Source organism: Thalassophryne amazonica, chromosome 17 (genome assembly GCF_902500255.1).
Source record: "Thalassophryne amazonica chromosome 17, fThaAma1.1, whole genome shotgun sequence".
NCBI lineage: Eukaryota > Metazoa > Chordata > Actinopteri > Batrachoidiformes > Batrachoididae > Thalassophryne > Thalassophryne amazonica.
In genome coordinates, this window is record NC_047119.1 from 57,730,515 (window position 1) to 57,751,466 (window position 20,952).

General features: G+C 41.1%; 1 protein-coding gene across 1 annotated transcript in view; it reads left to right on the forward strand.

Annotated features, from left to right (window-relative positions):
• Positions 1-20,952, forward strand: part of LOC117529109 (matrix metalloproteinase-17-like) — a 244,201-nt gene that overhangs the window by 22,841 nt on the left and 200,408 nt on the right. The window contains exon 3 of the mRNA XM_034191809.1: positions 301-436. Within this exon, the coding sequence (XP_034047700.1) occupies positions 301-436 (136 nt within the window). The remainder of the gene's footprint in view (positions 1-300; positions 437-20,952) is intronic.

The window sequence follows — 20,952 nt, forward strand, 5'->3', positions numbered from 1 at the left end:
TTTATTCATAATGAGGAGTCCTGACAACTGGAAAAGGCCAAGAGGGCATCCTATACATGTCACCTGGCTACACCAAGCTACTTTTGGGAAGTAGGGATGGAACAAAGGTTTGCCTGGGTGGTTTCCAGTTGTGACGCAAAGTTGTGATGGTTCCATCATGCAATGGATGTGGGAACACTCATCACCTTTACATGCACTCAAACCTGACTTGACTTCAGTTAGTTTTAAAATGCCATTTCTTTACATTACAGCTGCCTCAAAAAACCACTTGTTTTGAATATTCTTTTTTCCTCTTGTCAGACCAAGCCACTCTAGGCCTGATGAAAACCCCAAGATGTTCTCTACCAGACGTGCCTGAGGCCGAAGTGATTACGGGCCGCAGGAAACGAGGACTGAACTCTCAGAACAAATGGAATAAGAGGCATCTTTCTTGGAGGTAAGTGGCAATCTTAATTTGGCACAAAACATAAACACTGGAGTTGGAGTTTCAGTGTCCAAGACTACACTGGTTTTATGGTTACAGGTTGAAACCAGTCAGAAAATAAAGCCTCCTGTGCACTTCAGAAAATGTGAGACAGAAGCGATGAATAAGCTAATGAACATAAATCTGCTGTGTAACCCTTAAGAGCTGATTTCTTCTTATTATATGATATTACGGCTTGTTCTTTTTATTATTAAGGGACACCAGGTGGAGCATAGGCTGTTGATTATTTCACTTCTCCACCTTGTCTTGCCTTATGCCAGCTTCTCTAGTGTATTCAGTAATTCGTCCCATGTGGAAAACATTATATTACATCTTAAAAGTTTGGTCGTTTTTATGCGTCCACTCAATGAAGTTGGGGGGCATTATATTTCATACTGTCCATCCAGGCATCTGTCTCTAAATTTTGCTTTTCCACACAACGACTAATCCAATGTAGCCACCACTTATACTGTCTGTATTTTCATTTCTGCACAATAACTTAAGAACACCTCATCCAACTGAAACTATTTCTTGGTGGCGAATTGTGGGAGGTTTGAGGAAGGTTATTTTGGGAAATGGGGGTCATCCGTCATCCAGTACAGCCACTACAGATATGGACTTAATTTTTATTTCTGTGCAATAAGCATGCCTTGCCTGATTAAAACCATTTGTTGGTAATATATTGGGGGAAGCTAGGAAGTATTGTTTTGAAAATGGGGTCAATACACCACATACAAGCTGTAAAGTGACAATCTTTTGCTATACAAATAGATCATATACTTTAAAGCACCAGTCTTTCATTTCAGAAATAATTCCACTTCTGTTGCAATAGCAGTTCCCAAGTGAACCCAATATGCAGGCAGCCAAAAGGGAGGTATGGTGAAATAACAGGTGATTTATTGTCCAAGCACATGAAAACCAAACCTGCAGCAACAAAACCTGAGAACAAAAATCTAAAACTTGTGGAAAAACAGTCCAACAAGCAGAGTGAGAACCTGGGGAAAAATGGGGGTAAATAAATACGAAACCTAAATCCACATGCAGACTATAATGATGGCGGCAACTGGAATTAAACAGACTACGAAAACCGACACAGCTACAATCACAGGATAAAGACAACAGAGTACTTACAGCAAGAATGTGGGAAGAAGTAAATGAGAGAGGAGGAATGTATTAGGGAAATGGTGCAGGCTTAAATATACAGACACTAATGAAAAAACACGTGACAGTAAGGGAAACCGGAACTAAACACACATGAACATACATACAGAACCTAACAAACACAATGTGATTCAAAACTCTACCAAAGTTCGAGGGTAAGTGGAACTAAAAAAACAAGATAACAATACACAACCTAAACAAAACAATCAAATAGCAAACCAAGAAAACAAATGCTGAAAACCAACATGGAACTCAAAAGTGAACACAGCGCCAAACAGGAAAACAAAACATAATAAACCAGAGAACACATACTGAGGACATACTGACAAAAACCACAAAGACAAGGACAGAGGATAGATCACAAGCACAATGACCAAACAGACTACAGACATGGACAAGGGACAGACCATCAACACAGACAGGGGACAGACCACAAGGATGACTAACACAGATGACAGATGAGTACAGGGGAGTGAACACAACAGATGCAAACAAAAGGACACACACAGAACCTAATCACCAACAGCATGCAAACAATGAACAGACCACAAAATAGGACCAAGACATAGATGAAGGACAAACCACAACAACTTCATTATTACCACTACCATAAAAACACTAATTTAACATACCAGTGAGGTCATATCCTATACTTTTGTCTCATCATTGCTATCCATTTTTCATTGTCATTGTTGTCTTCTGTACATCCATGGAAAAAAAACAGTGTGAATAAAAAATGGCCTACCATTTTTATGCTGATGATTGTCAAATCTACGTGCCAATCACTAAAAACAGCCTCTGCCCCCTGACACCCCTACTCAACTGTCTGTGTGACGTCAAGGCTTGGTTATCACAGAATTTTTTTAAAACCTAACAAGGGTAAGACAGAGGTTATGTTGTTTGGAAGTGCTCTTGTTGACTTGGGACCTCTCAAGGATTTTGTACGTCCCAACGTCACCAGCCTTGGTGTCACCATAGACAGCGATTTTAATCTTAAATCAATGGTGTTTTGAAACCGTGCTTTTATCACCTCCATCTTTTATCAAAGATAAAACCGTTTTTATCTTTTAACCTTTTTGAACAAGTTGTGCACTCTTTTATTTCAGGTCGTCTGGACTACTGTAACGCACTTTATTTTGGCATCAGCCAATGACCGCTTTCCCGTCTGCAGTTAGTCCAGAACGCTGCAGCATGACTTTTAACACAGGTCTGGAAAGGCGATCACATAACCCGAATTCTTGCATCTTTGCACTGGCTTCCTGTTAATTTTAGAATTAATTTTATGATTTTTTTTTTTTTTTTTTTTTTTTTTTTAAAGCTTTGAATGGAATGGCCCCTCAATACATTACTGACCTCCTCCAAACTTACTCTCCAGTGCGCGCTCTGAGGTCTGAGGGCCATTTCCAGCTTGTGGTGCTTAAGACAAGACTTAAAACCATGAGGGACAGGGCTTTCTGTGTGGCTCGTCCCAGACTCTTTAATAGGGATGGGTATCGAGAACCGGTTCCTTTCGGGTATCGTTAAGAAATGATTCGATCCATCAACATCAATAAGCTTTGTGCTTAACGATTCTGTTATCGGTCCTTCATAGTGGCCGTTGTTTTGGGGGTGTTTGCCAGGAAAATGATGATTTCTCTACATTGATTACGGACCCTGCAGCGGGTCCGTAATCAACTTTTCTGCAGCGCGGCTTTGCTTTGAACCTTGAACCAATCGAAGCAGTGGTTCGCAGATTGAAGCAATGCTTCGATATATTGCTTCGTTTATTTGTTCTTTCTTTCGCTTAATTTTCCCCCACTAAAACCCTAAAGAGCATACTTCTGTGAGTATTATTTACCTTTTCTATGTTAAACCGACCTGTTATGGTCTTCTGAAACAGTTGATAGATGTATTTTATAACTTAAAAACGTGAGCGATGCTAACGCGTTAGCATGTGTATGGCATTTTCAATGTTAAAAGTTCGCATTAAGCAGTTGCAGCTATCATCACGTTCGGGTGCATTTGTTTTCAAATTGTAATATTTCTTAAATGTATTTTTGTTTATATATTAATAATCTAATGATTATTATATACAATATATACTTATTATATACAATTTTAGAGAAAGAGACAAAAACAACCTGAATAGAAACACAACAGAAAATATAAAAGCAACTAACAATGAACATACATACATAAATAAATACATAAATAAATACAGAAATAAATAAGTGTTTCCTGTGAACACCGAGTGACTCTTACACCTCCATTTCATCCCTGTCTTATTTAAGTTTAATGACAGTTTGTTTCGGTCAAACCATATTTTCAATTTGTTAATTTCTTCAGTGATTTCCTCCAGAACTATGTGCAAAGCTAGAAAACTGCTGCATCCTAGTAAGAGCAGAATACTACTGGAATGAATTTGAATAAGGAAAGTTGTTTTTTTTTCTCACCTAAATGGATGCTGCACTCACTCCAGTTTATCGTCTGGAATAGTCCCAGATTGCATTTCAGAGCTTCTAGAATTGAAACATTTTCGTGTGGGTGGTGTTGGGGGGTAATTTCATCCCTGAATATGTCAATCATGAGTCACGTTTGTGCGGATTAAAATTACTAACTGGGACTCCTGTCTTGTTGCGAGAAAGAAACGAGAATCGTTGTCCGTTTCTGTTCACACAGTTCCAAACGTTGCGCGGCTGTCTGACGAGTTAAGTTAGAATGATAGAGTCCAGTCGGAATTAATAACGTCAAAGCGAAACACCATTTTGTTTATTTTTATTTATGTCCAGAGATCAAGGATACAGTGACCAATTTCATATTTATTTATGTAAGACTCAATGAAATACATAGAAAACCTGTAAAGTCTGCTTTTAGTATAAAATTCACAAGAGGTATCGATAAGGGAATCGATAAGGAATAGGATCGATAAGCAGAATCGATAATGGCAGTGATATCGATAAAATGTTATCAATACCCATCCCTACTCTTTAACGCTCTGGCCCTCTACATCCGAACAGCCCCCACAGTGGAGTGTTTTAAGTCTCGTCTGAAGACCCACTTTTATTCTCTTGTTTTTAACACCGTGTGAGTTGTGTGGTCCTCTGTTTTTTTGTTGTTTGGGGGTTTTTTTCTGTTTTTTTATCCAGGTTGATTTTATTGGTTTTATCTTTTGTATGCTGTATTTATTTATTTATGTTGATTTTATGAGTGTTTTTAATCTTTGCATGTTTTATTTATTTTTACTATTATTTTACTTATTTTTAATTTATTTCATGACTATTGGGGTCTTATTTACAACCCCAATTCCAGTGAAGTTGGGGCGTTGTCTAAAATGTAAATAAAAACAGAATACAATGATTTGCAAATCCTCTTCAACCTATATTTAATTGAATACACCACAAAGACAAGATATTTAATGTTCAAACTGATAAACTTTGTTTTAGTGCAAACATTGGCTCATTTTGAAATGGATGCTTGCAACACGTTTCAAAAAAGCTGGGATGGGGCAACAAAAGACTGGGAAAGTTGATGAATCCTCAAAGACCACCTAATTGGAAACATGTGAGTGTCATGACTGGGTATAAAAGGAGCATCCCCAAAAGGCTCAGCCGTTCACAAGTAAAGATGGGGTGTGGATCACCACTTTGTGAACAACTGCATGAAAAAATAGTCCAACAGTTTAACAATGTTTCTCAACTTTCAGTTGCAAGGAATTTAGGGATTCCATCATCTACAGTCCATAATCTAATCAGAAGATTCAGAGAATCTGGAGAACTTTCTACCAACATTGAATGCCCTTGACCTTCTATCCCCTTAGGCGGCACTACATTAAAAACCGACATCATTGTGTAAAGGATCTTACCGCTTGGGCTCAGGAACACTTCAGAAAACCATTGTCAGTTAACACAGTTCGTCGCTACATCTACAAGTGCAAGTTAAAACTCTACCATGCAAAGTGAAAGCCATGCATCAACAACATCCAGAAATGCTGCCACCTTCTCTGGGCCCAAGCTCATTTGAGATGGACAGATGCAAAGTGGAAAAAGTTGCTGTGGTCTGATGACTCAACATTTCAAATTGTTTTTGGAAATCATGGAGTCGTGTCCTCCAGACCATCCAGACTGTTACCAGCACAAAGTTCAAAAGCCAGCACCTGTGATGGTATGGGGGTGTGTTAGTGCCCATGGCATCTGTGATGGCACCATCAGTGCTGAAAGGTACATCCAGGTTTTGGAGCAACACATGGTGCCATCCAAGCAATGTCTTTTTCTGGGACGTCCCTGCTTATTTCAGCAAGACAATGCCAAGCCACATTCTGCACGGGTTACAACAGCGTGGCTTCGTAGTAAAAGAGTGCGGGTACTAGACTGCCCTGCATGCACTCCAGACCTGTCGCCCATTGACAATGTGTGGCGCATTATGAGGCACAAAATACGACAATGGAGACCCCGGACTGTTGAACAACTGAAGTTGTACATCAAGCAAGAATGGGAAAGAATTCCACCTACAAAGCTTCAACAGTGTCCTCAGTTCCCAAACAGTTACTGAGTGTTGTTAGAAGGAAAAGTGATGTAACATAGTGGTAAACATACCACTGTCCCAGCTTTTTTGAAACGTGTTGCAGGCATCCATTGTATTCTGTTTTTACTTACATTTTACACAACGTCCCAACTTCAGTGGAATTGGGGCTGTATGTTGATTCTATGTGCAGCACTTTGGAAACGTCTTTGTTGTTAAATGTGCTATATAAATAAAGTGGATTGGATTGGATAAAGTTCAAACACAGGCCTAAAAGGGCAGCACGATGGCTTAGTGGTTAGCACTGTTGCCTCACAGCAAGAAGGCCACGGGATGATTCCCATCTGTGACCTTTCTGTGTGGGGTTTGCATGTTCTCCCTGTGTTTGCGTGGGTTTCTTCCAGGTGTTCTAGTTTCCTCACACATTTAAAGATATGCAGGATAGGTGGACTGGAAACTTATAATTGCCCAGGTCTCCCTTGCAAAAGAAATCTCCATCTCAATGGGACTATCCTGGTTAAATAAAGATTAAATTAAATTAAAAAGAAAAAACAATGACTTCTGACGCTACCTGGCCAATTAGAATGCAGGATTAGCACAGTGAGGAAATTGGAAATTTACATTTTTTTAAAGAGCTCCCTCACTGTCAAAACAAAGGCTCTTCTCAACAATCCAAACTGGTTGATGGATGAAGCCAATACTGTTTGCTAATACTAGTGATGATATTACTAGCAAAAGTGATGAATTAAACCCAGAGAAAATCCTTATAGTTTACTGGTGGTGCAACGATTCAAGTGGTAATATGACCTCACAGCTGCACCTAGTAAAAATGTACAGAATACACAGAAAATGAAGTGCAGAAGCTATGAAGGAGTTGTTTTTGTGCAGAAAGTTTTATTTTCTTTATACACATTCACACATGATCCCAGAGAAAACCCACATGGTTGATGTTAATGAGCTCCTTGGTAATGACAAGTTTGGTATATTGTGTATATGGCTGACTGGAATATGTCTAAATATTATTATTAAAACAGTAAAATCATCATCACCATCATCATCGCCACAGTGGTATCCTGCTAAACTCCAACAGATAGCCCTGTCAGCAAGAGAATGATTTTCGTCATCTAATTATTCTTAGAATCTTTGTAACTAATCATTAATTCTGGAAACACTGCGGGAGGAATCAGTGCATCGTTTTGTGTGATGTAGCTATTTTCTTTACTTGTTCTTTTCCATCGTGTCTCACAACAGTGACCTTGAGCCCATTCTGTGATATCTCCGTGGTAACGGCCTTCATCTGGCCATGCAACTTTTCACACATGCAATTGAGAGCACAAACCCAGTATACTGTCAGATTAATAATTAAAAAGTCAGCACACACTGAAGAACATGATCACAGCAGCACATCAGCAGTGTGTTTAAACACATTATTACATCACCATTAGAATATTTCATGTCATGGTGCGTGGACAAAGCTATTATCTGCATAATTTCTCTCTTTTTTTTAAAGCAATTCAGTTCTATTTTATTCCATTTATTTTATTTATACAGCACCAAATCACAACAAAGCTGCCTCAAAGTGCTTCACATGTTTAAGGTCTAACCTTATCAACCCCCCTGAGCAAGAACAGAGGAGACAGCAGTAAGAAAATAATGACGAAACCTCGAGCAGACCAGAGCCAGAGGGGTGACCCACTGCTTAATCCATTCTAACAGCTACAAGGTTTTTACAAAGTTTTACAAAGCTGAAGAAACAGGAAATGGAAAACCAGAGTAACAACAAAAACAAAGTCCATTATTGAGATGACCACACAAGCAACTGTGCCGCAGGCAGGGGTCATCCAGCACTCTGGGATGCAGGGCCAATCTCCATCCACCACGCCATCAGTGGGCTCGTCCTCATTAGGGATGGGTATTGATAAGATTTTAAGATTTCAGTGCCATTATTGCTCCCGCTTATCGATCCTATTCTTTAGCTGTGCCATTTTCACAAACCTCCTATGAATTTCCTGTGTACTAAAAGTAGGCTTTACAGGTTTTCTATGTCAACATTTTATTGAGTCTTAAAGTGTCAGGAACTGTGAGGACTTGGCACGACAGGCAGGTGGACACAAATGCAGACTCATGGGTCAGAGGAGGGATTTAGAAAAAGGTTTAATTCAAAAACAGGCTCTGGTCGATACACAGGGTCACAAGCAGGCAGGCGGAGGTACAGACAGTCATGAGGCGGTGGCGTGGTCAGTAACGAGCAGAGTTCCAGCACGGGCAAACAGGTGTATCAGAGGAGGCAAAAACGGAGTCCAACAAACAAGCAGAGTTCAGGCACAGAGAAGCAGGTTATCAGGCTCAGGCAAAAAGCAAGGTCAAAACAGGCGAAGGTCATACACGGCAAGAAAAACAGACTATGGCAGAAAACACGAGAGGCTTGGAACGAGGCAATATGCACAACGAACTAGCAGTGAGTGGTGGAAGACAAGGGGTTTAACAGCAGAGGATAATCAGGGCGTGATGAGAAGCAGGTGCAGGAAAGAAGGCGTGGCTGAGTGAGACAAGAGTGGAGTGACAGGTGGGCGTGTCAGACAAAAGCAGCAAGGAGAGGACTGTGACAGAACAAATGTTAAATTCCTAAAATCCAAAAGTGAGGAACAGAATCAACAAATGAAAAGGCAGAAATAGAACAGAAAATTAAAGGCTGGATCAAAACTAGATGAGAACTCAACATGTGGCAGGAGTGTACAGAAAAACCTGAGGGACTAATGTGCTCAAAACAGAGTGACTGAATAACCAGAAAATAAGACAAAGACTGAACAGAACTCAATAAGTGGCTGACGTGTGATAATTCTCAAAACCTAATGTGATAACACAGTATGACTAAATAAAAAGCTGAGACTAAACTAGAACAGAACTTAATGTGGCTGAAGTGTAACAGATCATAAAACCAAGACCAAAGTGGAAGAAACAGAAAATAAACACTCAAGAGCTGAACAGAAGGACCAAGACAGGGAAATGGACGGAGACTGGGGGCAAAAGCAGATTCGGGGCAGGTCCAGGGCTAAAACCTGACATAAAGTAAATAAATATAAAATTGGTCACTGCATACTTGATCTCTGGACATAAAAAAAACTAAAATCTGTACACAGCCACTGGTTCCTAGATCTCTGGACATAAATAGAAATAAACAAGATGTGTACACAGTTACTGGTTCTGAGATCTCTGGACATAAATAAAAAATAAATAAAATCTGTACATGGTCACTGGATCCTAGCTCTCTGGACATAAATAGGAATAAACAAAATGTGTACACAGTCACTGGAGCCTAGATCTCTGGACATAAATAAAAATCTGTGCATGGGCACTTGATCCTAGATCTCTGGACATAAATAGGAATAAACAAAATGTGTACACAGTCACTGGATCCTAGATCTCTGGACATAAACAGAAATAAACAAAATGTGTACACAGTCACTGGATCCTAGATCTCTTGACATAAATAGAAATAAAATCTGTAAACAGGCACTTGATCCTAGATCTCTGAACATAAACAGAAATAAACAAAATGTCTACACAGTCACTGGATCCTAGATCTCTGAACATAAATAGAAATAAACAAAAATGTGTACACAGTCACTGGATCCTAGATCTCTGGACATAAATAGAAATGAAATCTGTACACAGTCACTGGATCTTATGTCTCTGGACATAAATAAAAATCTGTGCACGGTCACTGGATCCTAGATCTCTGGACATAAATAGAAATAAACAAGATGTGTACACAGTTACTGGTTCTGAGATCTCTGGACATAAATAAAAAATAAATAAAATCTGTACATGGTCACTGGATCCTAGCTCTCTGGACATAAATAGGAATAAACAAAATGTGTACACAGTCACTGGAGCCTAGATCTCTGGACATAAATAAAAATCTGTGCATGGGCACTTGATCCTAGATCTCTGGACATAAATAGGAATAAACAAAATGTGTACACAGTCACTGGATCCTAGATCTCTGGACATAAACAGAAATAAACAAAATGTGTACACAGTCACTGGATCCTAGATCTCTTGACATAAATAGAAATAAAATCTGTAAACAGGCACTTGATCCTAGATCTCTGAACATAAACAGAAATAAACAAAATGTCTACACAGTCACTGGATCCTAGATCTCTGAACATAAATAGAAATAAACAAAAATGTGTACACAGTCACTGGATCCTAGATCTCTGGACATAAATAGAAATGAAATCTGTACACAGTCACTGGATCTTATGTCTCTGGACATAAATAAAAATCTGTGCACGGTCACTGGATCCTAGATCTCTGGACATAAATAGAAATGAAATCTGTACACAGTAACTGGATCCTAGGTCTCTGGACATAAATAAAAATAAATAAAAATCTGTGCACGGTCACTGGATCCGAGATCTCTGGACATAAATAAAAAGAACTAAAATCTGTACACAGTCGCTGGTCCCTAGATCTCTGGACGTAAATAGAAATAAACAAAATCTGTACACAGTCACTGGATCCTAGATCTCTGGACATAAATTGAAATAAAATCTGTACACAGTCACTGGATCCTTGATCTCTGGACATAAATAGAAATAAACAAAATTTGTACACAGTCACTGGATCCTAGATCTCTGCAAATAAATAAAAGGAACTAAAATCTGTACACAGTCGCTGGTCCCTAGATCTCTGGACATAAATAGAAATAAACAAAATCTGTACACAGTCGCTGGTCCCTAGATCTGTGGACAAAAATTAAAATAAATTAAATCTGTACACAGTCACTGGATCCTAGATCTCTGGACCTAAATAGACATAAACTAAATCACTGTAGGCAGCAGAGTTTTGGACTCATCCAGAGAAGATTTAGTACTGCCATAACGGGCTGATGTAGAATTTTGACAGCAATGCAACAATAAGGATGCCAGCTGCCATTAAACTCCACAGAAGAAGAGAGTGTGTGCTTGATTTATTTCACAGGGCATGTTTTGAGGTCGGAGTGCATTTCCACATTCACAAAATTCCTCAAGAAACCACAAAATAATGCATAAAAGTACTTAAGTTGCTCATATTTGTTGTCAGTCTGTCAGTCTGGGTAAATCGTCGGACTCTGACCCTGTGATTGTGCAGCTAATCTCGCTTCCTCAGCAGAGCATACAAAAACAAACTTGTTTTTGTCATGGTACAGTGGTCGGAACTATCTCTCCCCCGTCCAAAAGCTGCTGAGGTTTGATGACACGGAGATGTGAATAAATTTGACTTTGCAGCCAGAAAAAATGGAAAATAAACAGAATTTTGTGAATATCTTTAGGGGCCCAAGTGGGCCATCATTTTATAAATTGTACTGGCCCCGTATTTCCAGCCACTCCGATGTAATATGAACTGAAGAACCGATAAGGGAATCGTTAAGCAAAAAGGCTATTGGTGTTGCTGGATCAAATAATTTCTTATCAATTCTTAACAGGAAACAGTTTTCGATACCCATCCCAGGCCCCTTTGGAAGAATATATTCCAACAGCAGACTGCAGTGTGCTGCATCAGCTTCAGGCACGGCATCTCGTGGTCAGTTCAGCGCCCTGTGGTGTGCAGCTGTCAGCCTTGTGAGATGCCATCAGTACCTCGGCCAGAGAGAAAAAGAGCAGAATCGGTCGGCTAAGTAGGGGAGGTGATAGTCTGTGAGTAATTTTAAAGGTTAGTAGCAAAACCTTAGTTAGCAGCAGAACTTTCTGCTTCCTGTCTCTCGAACTCTGGAAGCAGCATTTTGAACCAATTGGAGACCCCTAATGCTGGACTGTGGTAAACCAGAAAATAGAACATTGCAATAGTCCAGTCTAGAAGAAACAAATGCATAGATCAGTCTCTGCATCAGCCATAGACAGGGTGGGATGAATCTTCACTATGTTACGAAGGTGAAAGAAAGCAGTCCTCGTAATATCTCTAATGTGGAGGTCAAAGGACAACGTGGGATCAAAAATCACCCCAAGGTTCCTCACTTTGTCAGTGTCAGCATAGGCTAAGCATTAGCTGGTCAAACTGAAGTTGATGTCTCGCTAAACCAAGAACCATCATTTCGGTCTTGTCTGAGTTTAAAAGTAAGAAATTGCTTGACATCTAGCTTTTCACTGACACAAGACAATCCTCTCAGGATTTTATGTGTCCTGAGAGGATTTTATGTATCTTGTGATTACCAGCAGTTATCAGCATGTATAACTGGGTGTCATCAGTGTAGCAATGAAAAGTAATCCCAAAACACCACAGTATGTGCTCAAGGGGTGCTATATAAAGGGCTACTAAGCAGCTTTGGCTGGTGTGTGAAAGCAGCTACTAAAGCTCTAGGTTTGGTTTGGCTGTGGCTCTAACTGGGGTTTTGTGGGCTACCTCTGATGACCTCTTTAGATTATAGAAGGAGCCTTTCACAGAAATATACAGCAATTGATGGGGTGAGTTCGAAGAGTTCAGGGAGGCTGGTGTGGTCAGGTCCACATGTCACCACATCAAGGAACCAACCTGGGTCCTGAATGGCAACCACCCAGGCAAACAGTCCACCTCCACCTTTAGAAGTCACCATATATCTAATCTTCTTCAGTCACTGGGCTCCATAAAACTGAGGCACTTGTGTGCTAGATCATGATCAGAGAAATGTCCACATGGCTACAGTATTGTACTTGACACTCCCGGCCAGTCCAGAAAATCACCAAGGGCCCTTGGGCAAGGTCCTTAATCCCCTAGTTGCTCCTGGTGTGTTGTGAGCACCTTGCATGGCAGCACCCTGACATCGGTGTGTGAATGGGTAAATGCAAGGCATCATTGTAAAGCGCTGATGCAGATGGATGCGCGCTATATAAATGCAGTCCATTTACCACGTGTTGTATATCAAAATGGTAAGAACAGTCATCTTTTTGAATCTGAGACATACAGTATATTTGTGTAGACCACTGTTTACATATATCATCTATTAATAGAAACATGATGAGAAGTTGACCAGGACACAGAAGACGGTCATTTGGGCTCTAATTCACCTCTGTGGATCATACTTTTTTACTGTATGTATGAAGGTTTACTTAACTCTGAATAGAATATCTATAAATTTCAGCCAGTGTGTACCAAGCACCTTGCATGGCAGCACCCTGTCATCGGTGCGTGAATGGGTAAATGCAAGGCATCACTGTAAAGCACTTTGAGTTTCTGATGCAGATGGATGAGCGCTATATAAATTCAGTCCATTTACCATGTATTGCATATCAAAATGGTAAGAACAATCTCATCTTTTTGAATGTGAATTTTGAATATATTTGTGTAGACCATCCATCCGTCCATCCATCCCTTTTCTTCCGCTTTATCCCGAGTTGGGTCGCGGGGGCAGCAGCTCAAGCAAAGCTGCCCAGACCTCCCGATCCACACACACCTCCCCCAGCTCCTCCGGGGGAATCCCAAGGCGTTCCCAAGCCAGCCGAGAGATGTAGTCCCTCCAGCGTGTCCTGGGTCTTCCCTGGTGCCTCCTCCCAATGGGACGTGCCCGGAACACCTCTCCAGCGAGGCATCCAGGGGGCATCCGGAAAAGATGCCTGAGCCACCTCAACTGACTCCTTTCGACGTGGAGGAGCAGCGGCTTGACTCGGAGCTCCTCCTGAGCGACAGAGCTCCTCACCCTATCTCTAAGGGAGCGCCCAGCCACCCTGCGGAGGAAACTCATCTCAGCCGCTTGTACTCGCGATCTCGTTCTTTCGGTCATGAGCCAAATCTTATGACCATAGGTGAGGGTCGGAACGTAGATCGATCGGTAAATCGAGAGCTTTGCCCCCCTACTCAGCTCTCTCTTCACCACGACGGTCCGATACAGCGACTGCATCACTGCAGATGCTGCACCGAGCCATCTATCGATCTCATGCTCCATCCGTCCCTCACTCGTGAACAAGACCCCAAGATACTTAAACTCCTCCACTTGAGGCAAGGACACTCCACCGACCTGAAGAGGGCAAAGCACCTTTTTCCGGTCGAGAACCATGGCCTCAGATTTGGAGGTGCTAATTTTCATCCCAGACGCCTCACACTCGGCTGCAAACCGCCCCAGTGCACGCTGAAGGTCCTGATTTGACAAAGCCAACAGAACCACATCGTCCACAAACAGCAGAGACAAGATTCTGTGGTTCCCAAACCAGACCCCTCTACACCCTGGCTGCGCCTAGAAATTCTGTCCATAAAAATAATGAACAGAACCGGTGACAAAGGGCAGCCCTGGCAGAGGCCAACGTGCACTGGAAACAGGTTTGACTTACTACTAAGTCAAAGTCAAACCTATTTTTGTAGACCATTGTTTAAATATATCATCTATTAATAAAAACATGATGAGAAGTTGACCAGGACACAGGAGACGGTCATTTGGGCTCTAATGGTAAATTCACCCCTGTGGATCATACTTTTTTACTGTATTTATGAATGTTCACTTAACTCCAAATAGAATATCTATAAATTTCAGCCGGTGTGTTGTGAACACCTTGCATGGCAGCACCCTGACATTGGTGTATGAATGGGTAAATGCGAGGCATCATTGTAAAGTGCTTTGAGCTTCTGATACAGATGGATGAGCGCTATATAAATGCAGTCCATTTACCACGTGTTGCATATCAAAATGGTAAGAACAATCTCATCTTTTTGAATCTGAGACATATATTTGTCTAGACCACTGTTTAAATATATCATCTAGTAATAGAAACATGATGAGAAGTTGACCAGGACACAGGAGATGGTCATTTGGGCTCTAATGGTAAATTCACCCCTGTGGATCATACTTTTTTACCGTATGTATGAATGTTCACTTAACTCCAAATAGAATATCTCTACATTTCAGCCGGTGTGTTGTGAGCACCTTGCATGGCAGCACCCTGACATCGGTGTATGAATGGGTAAATGCGAGGCGTCATTGTAAAGCACTTTGAGCTTCTGATACAGATGGATGAGCGCTATATAAATTCAGTCCATTTACCATGTGTTGCATATCAAAATGGTAAGAACAATCTCAACTTTTTGAATGTGAGACATATATTTGTCTAGACCAATGTTTAAATATATCATGTATTAATAGAAACATGATGAGAAGTTGACCAGGACACAGGACGGACAGACGGTCATTTGGGCTCTAAAGGTAAATTCACCTCTGTGGATCATACTTTTTTACTGTACTCCGAATAGAATATCTATAAATTTCAGCCATTTCAAGAGACATGGGAAATCAATAAGAACCAGAATTGGTAAAGCAGAATTGATCTCTGAATAGGTAAAATTCATAAAATACTCAAATTTTTCACAAAGGGTGAAAATACCCCCAGAAACATAAAATCAAGGGTAATAAGAGCAAAGGTCAGAACACCTACTGTATATGAGGTCGCTGGACAGAGTTGAATACCAGTGTCTTTGCAAGGGGACGACAGTCCATGTCTTTAGGGTCCTGGTGTTTCCTGTCCTAATGTCCTAATTCGAAGACTTTGACACTATCCAGTGACCTACAGTGACGTCTGGCTGTCTTTGGTACTAGGTCCCTCCAGAGAATCCCTGGGTTTCACTGGAATGACTTTGTGTCAAATCAGCATTTATTTGCATTGTATGAGAATGTTGGCTCTGACACTGCACGCATGTGGCGTGTTTAATGTAGTATGGTCCAGCACGCAGGTGTCGCAGTGCTGAGTACCCCAGCGAATGGACAAGGTCAAGGGGACACCCACGTAGTCCTTGGGTGCGGTAGAGATGGACAATCAGTCTGCCTGGATGGTTGTCAGTCAGGACCGTAGGGTGATGGATGTGGCACCACACATCACCATCACATGCTTCTAGATCCATGATGACATGTTTGATTGGTTGCTGCACACAGAGGTCTGTCAGAACGTGCATTGAGCGCCGGTTGAGTCCAGTTCATTTCTCATCACTGCAGTCCTCTGCAGACAGGTAGCGGTCATAAACCACAATATTTTCCCCCATTTTTTTTTCTCCATTAGTGTTTGATTGATGATATCTGAGGTCTGTTTCTAAAAGCAAAAATCTTGAATCTGCATTGGCCTCAAAGGATGAGTGCACTATAGAAGCAACATGCACACTTCCCTCCTCTCAGAGGACACACTAAAAAGCCAATTTGTGTTATTGTGTATTAAATAAAAAGTAAAAATACTTGAGGACATATTATGGTAATGTTCATAGAAAAGTTCTTTTGCATGCATTTCGTAAGTCTCCATGCAGAGAATGAAGTACCAAGATGCAGTTAGGCTCAAACTCATTTGTATGATTACTGGAGAGCAAAAGCCTCGTTCTGCAGCTTGTACATGAGAAAATGCTGCTGTATGTTCGGTGCATCTCGGCCATCTGTCACCACTTAATGCTGCACAGGAGGAGTAGGTGGCTGTGTCCAGGCACCGACGGGTGATTTGGAAGTGAGATGGTCAAAGCTGGTGTATGAAAATGTACTATAAGTCAAAATAATTTCCTATTAATGGAGTTAAATGAAAGCAGTGAGCGCCCGTCCTGAAAAATTAAGTCAAAGAGGAAGTGGCAGATCTTGCAGTTCTTTGAATGGCCACTTGACGCTGGCTCCAAAAGAGACTCACTCCTCATCAACTCCCAACTTCCATCTGTCAAAAATGAAGCAACCCAGAAGAAAAAGTTGCAGTTCCTTGAATGGCCACTTGAGGCTGGTGCCAAAAAGTGAGACTGTTCCCATGTTAAAATGTCCAACTTTAAAGAAGAAACGAACTTGTTTACACACAGGTCTCTATAACTGGGTTGGCCAGGATGTAGGCGGAGTAAACACTGCTAACATGGTGACACCAAAAGTGGCACATTTTGAGCTTCAAAGCAACTCTTCAGCAGTGTATTGAGAAAGACTATGGGTGATGTCATATTGTACAGTAACTGCTGGTAATCTTATACACATCAAGACTTTAGAGGATTGTCTTGCTTAAGTGAAATGCTGGATGAACGAGCAATTTCTTACTTTTAAATTTAGAAAAAACTGAAATGATGGTTCTTGGTCCAGCAAGACATAGACACCAATTTGACCCGCTAATGCTTAACCTAGGCTCATGTGTCATACATCACACTGACAAAGTGAGGAACCTTGGGGTCACTTTTGATCCCATATTGCCCTTTGACCTACACATTAGAGATATTACGAGGACTGCTTTGTTCCACCTGTGAAACATGGTGAAGATTCATCCCATCCTGTCTATGGCTGATGCTGAGACCCTGATTCATGCATTTGTCTCTTCTAGACTGGACTACTACAATGTTCTATTTTCTGGTTTACCACAGTCCAGCATTAGGGGTCTCCAATTGGTTCAAAATGCTGCTGCCAGACTCTTGACAGGAAGCAGAAAATTCAAACACATTTTACACCCATTTTGGTGTCTCTTCACTGGCTTCTTGTCTCTGTAAGGTCAGATTTTAATGTCTCACAGACTAGCATCTCCCTACTTAGCTGACCTAATAGGGCACCATTGTCTCATTTGAGGGTGGGTGATAAAGGGGTTAAATGAAAGAGAATATGAGGCATATGATGTACTTCCGGGGACAGCCCCATTATCATTATTCAAATTAAATCTCACAAAAACATACAGACACAACTTCTCCCATTTGCCTTGTCTTCCGGTCTCCACTGGGAACTGCAAAAAACTGCATTTTTCACAACTGCATCGGTGATTGCAGCCAAAAACAAAATGGTACACCATTTTTCTGTTAGAGGTGATGCTGTGTTTGTGCAGGCTGTCCCCAGAAGTGGTCAAATCCTGCAATATCATGCAGGGGTTTAAACGAGACTGTGGTGCCCAATTACACCCTACTTACCAGCCTGTGGTCTGCATTCTCAGTGCGCAGGACTACTTTGTGTCCCTAAGAGTAATAAAAAGTCTGTGGGCCACAGAGCCTTCTCTTATTGTGCAGCTGTTTTGTGGAATGATCTCCCTGTGGAGATAAAACAGTCAGATTCCATAAAGACATTTAAGTCCAGACTAAAGACGCATCTATTGTCTCGCTCATATGTCTAGCATACTGGCATAGTGTGGAACTATGCTTCCTATCCTTTTCATTCGTATTAGTAGCAATGGAACAGGTCTCGGCCTCACTGCAACCAAATTCTGGGTTTGTTAGTGAAGCTCAGGACTAGCTGCTGGCAGCCACCTTAGTATTCTCTCTGTTCTCTGTTGACTTACTGATGGTGAACTAATGCCTCGGGTGTAGTTATTTCCAGCTAATGGAACCTGCTCTCTTTCTCTCTGTCCGAGGTACTGGTGAGCACCTTAAAGGATGCTGGCCCAGCACCCTCGGGCGCCAGACTGACCTCAGGACGCCTTACCTATTCAAGACCTGGAGGCAGAGACTAAGCACCGCAATGGACAGTTTTTATCTCAATAAACAGACCCTTTTTTGTTTCTTCTCTGTTTCTTCTGTTTTTTCTCATCTTTTTTAAAAACTTTGTAACTGTCACGATGGTCTAAGCAGTGGGTCACTCCTCTGAGTCTGGTCTGCTTGTGGTTTCTTCCTCACAAATGCCAGAAGCAGTTATTTCTTTCCACTGTTGCCTATATGCTCGCTCAGGGGGGTTGGTTAGAGTAAGGTTAGACCTTACTCATGTGAAGCACCTTGAGGCAGCAATGTTGTAATTTGTTGCCATATAAACAAAAATGTAATTGATAATTATAGTAATTATCAATTCTATAATTATAATAACTATAATTTTCTGTAATTTTCAGTATGAATAGCTTTAAACTACATAGACTGAGCCCTGCAGATGCAATATTTGCTCAGAGATTGCTGATGGAGAATTGTAGAGAAGGCCAGAAGGAGTTGCATTGTTTGTTTGCAAACTTAAAGAAAGCTTTTGACAGAGTGCCAAGAGAAACAGTGTGGTATTGTATGAGGAGGTCTGCTGGGACAGAGAAGTATATGAGGGAGGTGCAGGATATATCCAAGGATAGTCACCACACTGAGTCTGGTGTGCTTGAGGTTCCTTGCTATATTCAAAATTCCAGAGGAAGTATTTTTTCCCTGAACCCTATTCCCAATGTGCTTGCTCAGGTGATGGGTCAGGTTATAACTTGTTCAGAAGAAGCACCTTTAAGTGTCTGATATTGTGATTGTCATATATATATGAGTATTAACTTTGTATTTCAGCCAGCAGATACAATGTTGATTACAGGAGTTAGTCTTGAACTAACTTGTTTAATGGCATGACTGACCGATTGCTCTCCGATTACCATGTGAACAGACATTTGCACCTCAAACTGCTCGACTGTTATTGTCTTTCATTTGAAACGAAAAATAACCACATTTTTCTAGAGTTTTATTTATTTTTTTTTTTTCCCTTTCAAATCTCAGGCTTGTCAAGTTGAGTTGGCGCTTGCAGCTCAGGAATTCGAGCTGTCCCCTTTTCCCCTCCACTTCCATGTTGGCATTTATGCCAGCGAGAGCAAACAAGGCAACAAAAACAGGGCTTTGAAATTCAAGTGCAAGTTGACTTCAGTAACTGTCAGCTGTCAGGTACAGTGACAGACGATCGCAGTTCATTCCAACCCTGCTCCCCCCACCACCACAACCAAAAAAAAACCTCTTTTTAAACTCCATGTTGTTGCTCAGCCCATGTAACAGTACCCAATACTACTTCTGCAGTTGTAACATTTGTGATTATGTGTGGGGGAACAAACCTGTCAGCAAATATTATTGTATAACAGAACAGACAGCTGCAGAATGAATTCTATTCAGGTGGCGATAATGAGACATTTTGGGAAACACACCAGTTATGTAATGGCATCAAAAGATAACAAATATGTATGAGAGAAATAATCAGGTTATTGTAGAGCCAAATGGAATCATATGGTTTCCCTGAAATGTTCAGAATTCTTGAGTAGAGCAGCGCTCATTAGCTGAGTCCGACTCTTACGCTTCATACTGCTTACAGTGACATCAGAGAGCGATATCCGTGATGTAACGTTATTATTGGTAAATAAAAATACATTTGAATCCAATTACATTATTCCACGAATCTGATTGGTTAAGCATATGAGATTTCAGACTGTATAATATCGCGGTAACGGTGGCAAAGTATTTGACCGTTTCACATTTGGATGTATTACTCTGAGCGGTGTTCTGATGATATGTCATTCCTGTCGAACGTCATTCCTGTCCTTCGCGCAACGGTGCATGCGCAATATTGTCGGGATGCGGAACTGCCGATTTATGCACAGTTCGACAGGACACCGGCTGCGCGTGCTGCTACCTGTTAGCGCTGTTAGCTGAGAGCAAGAGAAAGTTACGTACCGTCACTGCTGCCGAAATGGGTGAATTTAAGCTACCATACGAAAGTATTGATGTGGATTCTGATACAGAATCATCATTTCACATTTGATGGATTTGATGGATTTTAGTCCGCGCCCTGGCCACTGCTTCGGCTTCATGGTAAGCCTCACTGACCGAATTACCTACAGAAAAATAAACCGTGCAAATGATGGATTTGAATTAGAAAGAAAATCGCCCCCTTGTGTCTGATGATTTGCAGATGTTCATGCTGTTATACAATCACAAATAGCCATTTTACGGCTCCGCTAATGTGTCGGCATGAAACTCCTTTTGCTGTAAAGCTCAATTTGCGATCGTATAACCAGCAGCGTCCGCAAATCATCAGACAAAACTGGGTTATTCCCTAAATGCTAGTCAGAGAGAAACGTCATAGAGCGGTGTCAGATTGGTTTTGTTTACGTGATGAAACTGTAAAGCCGTTAAATACTTCATTATGAATCATCTGTTCCATTTAGTGACGTAACTTTAACTCTGAGCATCATATTCCT